The sequence below is a fragment of the Phoenix dactylifera genome, unplaced genomic scaffold, assembly GCF_009389715.1.
Source record: "Phoenix dactylifera cultivar Barhee BC4 unplaced genomic scaffold, palm_55x_up_171113_PBpolish2nd_filt_p 000328F, whole genome shotgun sequence".
Classification (NCBI taxonomy): domain Eukaryota; kingdom Viridiplantae; phylum Streptophyta; class Magnoliopsida; order Arecales; family Arecaceae; genus Phoenix; species Phoenix dactylifera.
Window position 1 is genome coordinate 136,005 of NW_024067792.1, and position 7,320 is coordinate 143,324.

General features: G+C 38.3%; 1 protein-coding gene across 1 annotated transcript; it reads right to left on the reverse strand.

Moving 5' to 3' along the window:
- Positions 1-900: 900 nt before the first annotated feature.
- LOC103715869 (succinate dehydrogenase subunit 5, mitochondrial-like) lies at positions 901-6,277 on the reverse strand. The gene is made up of 4 exons (XM_008803645.4): positions 6,039-6,277; positions 2,742-3,040; positions 2,423-2,608; positions 901-1,277 (listed from the first exon to the last, which is right to left on the reverse strand). The coding sequence occupies exons 1-4, from the start codon at positions 6,208-6,210 to the stop codon at positions 1,221-1,223; spliced, it is 714 nt and encodes a 237-aa protein (XP_008801867.1). The 5' UTR covers positions 6,211-6,277; the 3' UTR covers positions 901-1,220.
- Between the last annotated feature and the right edge of the window lie 1,043 nt (positions 6,278-7,320).

Sequence of the window (7,320 nt, forward strand, 5' to 3'; positions counted from 1 at the left end):
TCTTTTTTTTTCATTAATGGGAATTGAAAAATCAACCAACTCTCAATGGAAAGGCAGGTCTTCTGTATTCCCCCATTCCTTTTATATTCTTTTTTTTTCTCATTTTTAAATTTTAAAATATATAATTTATTTTATATATCAATTTGTATAAATATGATATTTTGGGCCAGGCCAGGTTAATATGACAGATTGACAGTAGAAACTTTTAGTTTCACGTTTAGACATTTGTTTGATAGGATTTTACAGTCAATTTATGGTTCATAAACCCGTAACATTGGTCTTCCTGTTCCTTTTCCCAACTTTGAGAGAATGATCAATGGTGTTTAGTCCATCAACTCCATTTCAGAGAAATGAAACAAGGAAAAGATTTAGACTCTAAGAACTGCATTAGAGTATCTTTCCCTGGTCACGAAAAAAAAAAAAAACCAAGTGATTCACCACCATGCTGCCCAAGTTGGGAAAAAGAGAAAAAAATATTTAAACCAATATTCTACAGACTACAACTAGCCTATGATAAGTTTTCCACCCTAAACACAAGTGTTCAACAGAGTCTTTGAGAAACAGCCCAGCTAACACAAAAAAGAGAAGATTTCAATTACCTTTCCAAAGAGACCAGCCCATACCAGGTGTCCGGAAGAAATGAATTGGAAGATTAAGTTCCAGAAACTTACCTAGTTAAAATATAATCACATACCACATCATGCAGCTCGATTTAGCAATTAGAAAGTGGTAATTTTTCTGCTAATTGGAGATCAAGTGGGAAATGATATAATCCAAGAATTTGGTCCCACTTTGTCAAGTGCATGCCTGCATACCTTCAAATAACAGTCGCCCTCAAACTAAAGAACATTTCGGATAACCCAAATAAAGAGCTCAGAAAATTATTCCAACCCCAAATAGTTAGAAATTATGATCTATCTTAAGCAACAGAAGAAGATCAAATAAGCCTCATGTTCAATTAGTAGCAAAGAACATACAACCCAACACGTCACTGCAACAAAGATAATGGAAGACTCATGCGATCAATTAAAATTTTGGTGGGCGAGAAGGAATGACATTTCCAACTCAACTGCAACAAGCATATTTATTCTTCTAGGAATTTCCTGAACTTGCAAGTACAACTTGAGAATCAACTGATCAATTGTCTTATTTAAAACATAGTTCATAAAATATCCATTAGTAGCCAAGACAGAAGCCCAGCCAACCTCCTGGCATCTTTCTCAAGATCTAAGCTCCACATAGGACCCAGAAAGCCCAGAAGTGCCAAGAAGTGTAACCTGCAAATCAAAAGAAGTGAATTTTGAGTTGACTGAGTACATACCATATCTATGTCTCAAGAAACAGTGTGGAGACAAACATGCATTCTGATGCTCCTGAATCTTATCTGAACAAGTATATCAACTGAGAGTTTCAGAGCCCGAAACAACTAGACCAATCAAACATACAACTTTGACAAGGTCTGTTCATGACTGAGTGTTTCCTAATAACTAGGTTAAGATCTTACATGATTTGTCATTATTATGTCTTTACAGAGCAAATTCATGATTTGTTGGTTTAGAATTAGATTACAGTATGGCACGTAGGGAGGAAATATGAAATTAAAAGTTCATTACCTAAAAGATCTGAAAGATGCAGAAATTCCAGAGAGCTGACTTGATATGATAGATATGGAAAACTCTAGAATTTATCTGGGGATCCTCGTAAATGCATACACTCTCCACCAAAAAAAAAAATGCATACTGTGAATAATTTTCTTCTTATATGGTTATTGCAGTACCAGTTCTGACATCAAGCAAAGAATCCAACACAAGGCTTAAAGTAAATCCCACATATTACAAGGGCTTGTTTTGCATTAACAGCATATTACAAAATTTTTGAAAATATATTAAAAACTAAATGAAACAAGTCTTGAAAAGGTCAGTGCACTGAGTTCCCCCTGCCCTATGGAAAAGAGAACATATGGTATTGAAAAGCTGCCGAAGGTGTACTAGAAATGATAGGAACTGTAAGTGATATATTTGCAACCTAGAAAACCAACTAGATAGAAATTTCAAGGACAACAGCACTAGGAACATTGGTTTTCTTCACATATGTATAGGAAATCCAAGGCAAGCATACTAGAGTAGTGGCATATAACAGGCATCCACTAGACTGAGGAAAGCATATCACTGAAGATCTGCTAAACAATATAAATAACCAACAATATTTCAGTCACCCTCCCGTTCCCAGGAAGGTTTCTTACAATTATTATCTTCATCCCAGAAGCATGATGTCTGAAGAATTTCCTGTTGGAGTTCAAAGTGGCACTTTGGTGCTTAAAGAGCATTTATATTTAAGGTACATTTCAATAACTTAAGCACAAAGTGCATTACTATATGCTTAAATGCTATCTATCATGCATTACACAAAAAAGTAGCTTTACCTTTCCCCACTCAGAACCAATGCCACTGCATCTCATCTTCAAATGTATCATTTTCGTTCCCAACTCTGTTTCAACTTTTTTCCGCAAATAAGCCTCACTAGGGCCAAAAGAATCCAGATATGCCATGTAGCGCTTATATGCAGCTCTTACGGCATCTTCTATATAATCTGGTAAGCGTCCTACGTTCTGCAAGATAATACTAATCACAAGACAGAAGGGCAAAGCCCAAAAAGCAGCAAGGTGCAAACTGACACTATTAACACTAATAACTTTTTCTTAATACAAAGTGACACAATTGACAGAGACAAAATGCACAGACCTCACCAGTTAAACCGTTTAGATCATCAAGCGCCATTCTGAGAGTAACTAGAATCCCACCAAACTCCACCAAAGCTTCAGCTGCACGAAATACATTTGTCAATGCCTCTTGGCCAGCTTTATCATCAGTAGCTTTAGAGAGTGCCTTCTTTGTCTCATTCACAACAGAATCCGGAATTTCATCCCAGTTCATGGCCATTAAATCCTTGAATGCAGCTTCCATGGCAGGGTCAGTTATGGCAGGCAACTGGCTTACATTTGAAGAGAATGCAAGTCTAAAGTTCAATCTGAAAGAGCAATCTGAGATTGCTTGCACATAAGGAACACAAGTATCAAGTTAAAACCAAAACCTCAGTAGAAAATCAAAAGATTGAGAACAGTATGATGCGGCATGAGTAATGTTTTATAGAATTTTATATGCCATGTGCAAAGTGATAGAGACCAAGTAAAATGGAGGATTGCTTCAGATTTAGTAGATTAAATGGATTTGCACCATCACAATTGCAACTATTAATTACCAAGATAGTAGAAAGATAAACCATTCTGCATTAACTAATTATTTTCAAGAATTAATTATAGTAGAAGGAATAAATAGTGGTTGCTTGTTTTCTTCCATTTGGTGGAAACATTGTAAATTCTTAATTTATTTCTTTTATGGCACTCTACCTAGACCTATCAGCAGGTGTCCCCAGGTTTAGGAGAAAGAAATGGCACTTTAACTCTTCCATTCTCCAATAGACAGCTACAAATGTTTGGCCTTGATTCTCCTAGTTGTTTGACCTGCATTTCATATTCCAGCATAAATGGTAATTGTTTTTACTATAGAGACAAGCACTTCAATTTTCAAAAGTAAGTTCCATTATTTAATTTCACAAGTGGTAGGCATTTGGAAGGAAAGAACTAGTGATGATGTCTAAGTGCAGCATCAAGTTGGCCAGCTTTCTCACACAGAAGAACAGGAAGAATGTCTGGATTTTTGTTCCTGCAAGAGGTATAATCAAAATGTCATACCTTTGATGGGAGCTTAGCTCTTCCTCAAGTCAATCCCCTCCAATAGGATAATTTAATCTTGGATTCCATTGTACCTTGATGCGTAACCTAGTGTCATCTCTTCTTGGCGCAATTATGAGGGAGCACAAATGCAAATTCGCCCAGCCAAATCCAAGCCTACCATGTTATGGACTTAAGGTGAAGCAAAGGACAAAGGCCTAGGCTTGGGAATTTAGCTCTCTCTTGGACAAGCCGTTTTCCAATCATTTGTTTTGGAGTAAAAACATAAGATGCAAAACGTTTTTAGATATTTATTAGACAATCTAAGCTGCATTTGACATCAATTTTATCTTTCCTGTTTTCAAAGAAGGAAAAAAAAAAGAAAGCACCTTGCTCAATTCTATTTTAAATTTTCTAAAACCGTATATATTGTTTGGTGGTCAATCCTATTTGTTTTTGGGGAAAAATTGAAAAATATGTTCTCAAGTGTGCCCTAGCTCATCTACATGATTCTTGGGTGAGTTATTGGTACATAATTGGAAGAGAATGCCGAGCCTGTTGGCTCCTAGGATATAATGATGTAGAGGTGGAGCAGGGCTTCGAGGTTGCAGCGAAGGGCCTGGAGGAGCGCAACCCACTCTGTGTGGTTCAAAGTGATGCCACCGCCAATGTTGACCACCCTATTGACCTCAAGAATTTGGAGGCAAAGAAGTCCAATTGGAGAAAAGAGCAGGAGGTTAAAGAAGTGCAAGTGCATGAGGAAATTTATATATGACCCACACCTTGAATCCCACATTAGATGTTTAAGACAACTTTTCTTTTGCATGAGGATTCCATGCCTACCACAAAACTTGGTAATGCACCTCAACAGATTAACTAGACAAAAATTTCATTGAAACTTGTCTATTGCAATGAAAACCTCATGCACTGATTTAAAATAATCATTGTTTCAAACAAAAAATGTAGAAAACAGAAGACGGTAGCAGACCTTGATCTTCTGTTCTACCAACTTCTGTTCAGAGTTCCTCGTTAAGTACCAAGCATCCAATTGGCCAGAATTTTCTGATGAAAACATGCTGAAGTCATAAACTAGAATATTAACAAGGATTTCTTTGGAAAACCGCTCCTCCCTTTAACTCCAACACAGTCTAAGCCAATTTCCTCAACGGTTGTAATCCATAAACCATCTGTTCATCAGAATAAAATTTAGACCCTTATTTTTTATGACTACCTTCAACAAATAAACAAATATAAATTTGTTCCGAGTCTTTATCATACATGCATCAAAAACACCCATTGGACACAAGCAGTTGGTTCATGTCTAACAAAGTGTAAATATTTAACGGCTTTTAGATTAAAGTGCCACTGCAAATTCTTAACCAGGCTGGTTCGTTATTTTCTTAGGATGTTCTCAGGGAAAAATTTGCCTGTGCAAATTCACCAGTCTCTTTACATATAGTTCATGTCTTTGTTTCATCTGTACAAATTCTAAACGTTGTTAATAAACCCACTTAGTATGACGGAGTCCGGCCATACCACTAAATAAGCTTTCACACAGCTCATCTTTTTCTAGGTGATCAAAGTCAGATGCAGATTTTATTTCTCTGAGCTACATTATCACTGCTTCTACAGTTGAAATTCCCTACATGAAGTAATTCTTTTCCCAACTTCGGTTAATCTTTGAAAGTCCTTAAGCCCAACTCTACCAAAACGTCCAAAACTTCTTTACATGTATATTGGCAACACCATGCTCTCCCTCCATTCATTTGGTATTCTTCTAGCCCTCAAGATCCAGCTGATTAGTTAAACCGGTATCCCATCGGTTCAAATCTCTGACCACTTCTCATCCATGCCAAAAAAGCTTCATCCATTTCTAAAAACCTGACAATGCAAGTCCTACAATGTATTGGTCCTAAAGTGTTAAAAAATACTTATGTCATTGGATAACTCACAAATTTAATCTCCCAAATCCACGACTCCTTCCATCATAGATCCTCTCATTACCTCTGCATCAAAGTTATAGTGAGAACAATCTGAAAAATAGATCATTATAAGCTTCTCCTACAAATGGATAAATTTCTCTTCTACATATATCAAAATTTTTCCTTCGTCCAGAAACTGCACAAACATGAGGCCTCTTGCCATTTTTGTCATCAGAAAAAGAAAAAAAGGAAAGAAAGAAAGAAAGAATTTGTTCAAGATCAACATTTTTAGCAAATCCAAGAAGAAATTCTATGTAATATGGAATGCGAAGAAGTGAGAACCAATTCTTGAAGTTGAAGGGGGAAGGAGGAGGTGGGATCAAAACCTGACATGCGGTTGACGGTGGGGGACGGACGAAAGATGCTGGTGGTGGTGGTGGTGGTGGTAATGCGGGAAGCGGCGGCGGCGGAGAGGGAGGAAAAGGTCGCCGTCGAGAGGGAGCGGAGCCTCCGGCCAGCCGTCGAGGACAGAGACCGGAGAATCGTCGTCGCTGCCATTTTCTTCCTTCGTCCAAAGAGAGATCGAGCGGCGATTGAGACCGAAAAATATACAGAGATCGACAGCAGTAAGGTCCCGTGACTGGGGAGAGATGGAATGCTGCCAACCAGGGGACCCGAGTTCGGGAAACGAGAATCAGGAAACGATGTACAGTAGGATAAGCAAAGGGAAACGACTCCTAAAATGAGATTAATCTCAAAAAGAAAACCTATGAAGATATCAAAACACAACCCTATATCTCTTATCTTAAACATTATGAGCATCATCATTGATTTTTGTGAACCACATTCTTAAATATTGTCTTAAAGTTTAAGATCCTTTAGCCAAGAGAGAGAATATAAAAACTATATATTTAGTCTCACATCTATCGATACTTATACGAGACTAAGAAATCTAAATAATCCATTCTGGTTAGTTTTTGTAGGTCAGATGTTGAGTTGTGACACGGAATGTAAACGAAAAAAAAATCAAGAAAGAAAGAAAAAGACTGCTTAAGATCAACTTTCGAGGAATTTCAACAAAAAAATTTAATGAGAAAATAAAAATTCTTATCCATATTACTGCGCAAAAGAAAAAAGGGTAAAGGAATGAAAAGGGGATGCTAGCTCTCCTTGATAGATTCTCATTGTTGCTGCTACACTAATACTGGAAGCATTAAGGATCCCTCCAAAAATGCTGCATGCAGGGCCTGGTCATTCAACCAAGTCGTACCAAATCCTTGCAATTAGTTCCTTCAAAATCTAGGTGTTCGTTCTCTTTTCCTTTTGCCACCTTTTTAATGCAAGCTGAAGAACCATGCCTGATGGGAGGCAAAATGGATCGTCTTATTCCGGCACGGAGTCACCCAATTCCTGCCAAGCAAACCTTAGAGTTGAGTAGACCGAAGAGGCTCCCTCGACCGCAGGCGACAATCTCAACCAAAGCCAGGCAAACCTCGGCCTCGCCAAGAGCCCGGCTGACCTCGGCTCCGCCAAAGGCCGACCCGACCTCCACTAGAGGTCAGAGTCGACCTCGCCAAGCACACATCACTGCCTCCAAGCCTGCTCGACCTCGCCCGCAGCCATACCTAGCCATGTCATGACACGCCAACCAAGGGCTATACCCTGCCA

Bases quoted from the DNA above. Each gene is read 5' to 3' on its own strand.
- LOC103715869 (XM_008803645.4), bottom strand. From the start codon at position 6,210: ATGGCAGCGACGACGATTCTCCGGTCTCTGTCCTCGACGGCTGGCCGG. The intron at 3,041-6,038 runs GTTTTGATCCCA...AAGCAATCTCAG, and splicing joins CACCGTCAACCGCATGTCAG to ATTGCTCTTTCAGATTGAAC. The intron at 2,609-2,741 runs GTCTGTGCATTT...ATTATCTTGCAG, and splicing joins TAAACGGTTTAACTGGTGAG to AACGTAGGACGCTTACCAGA.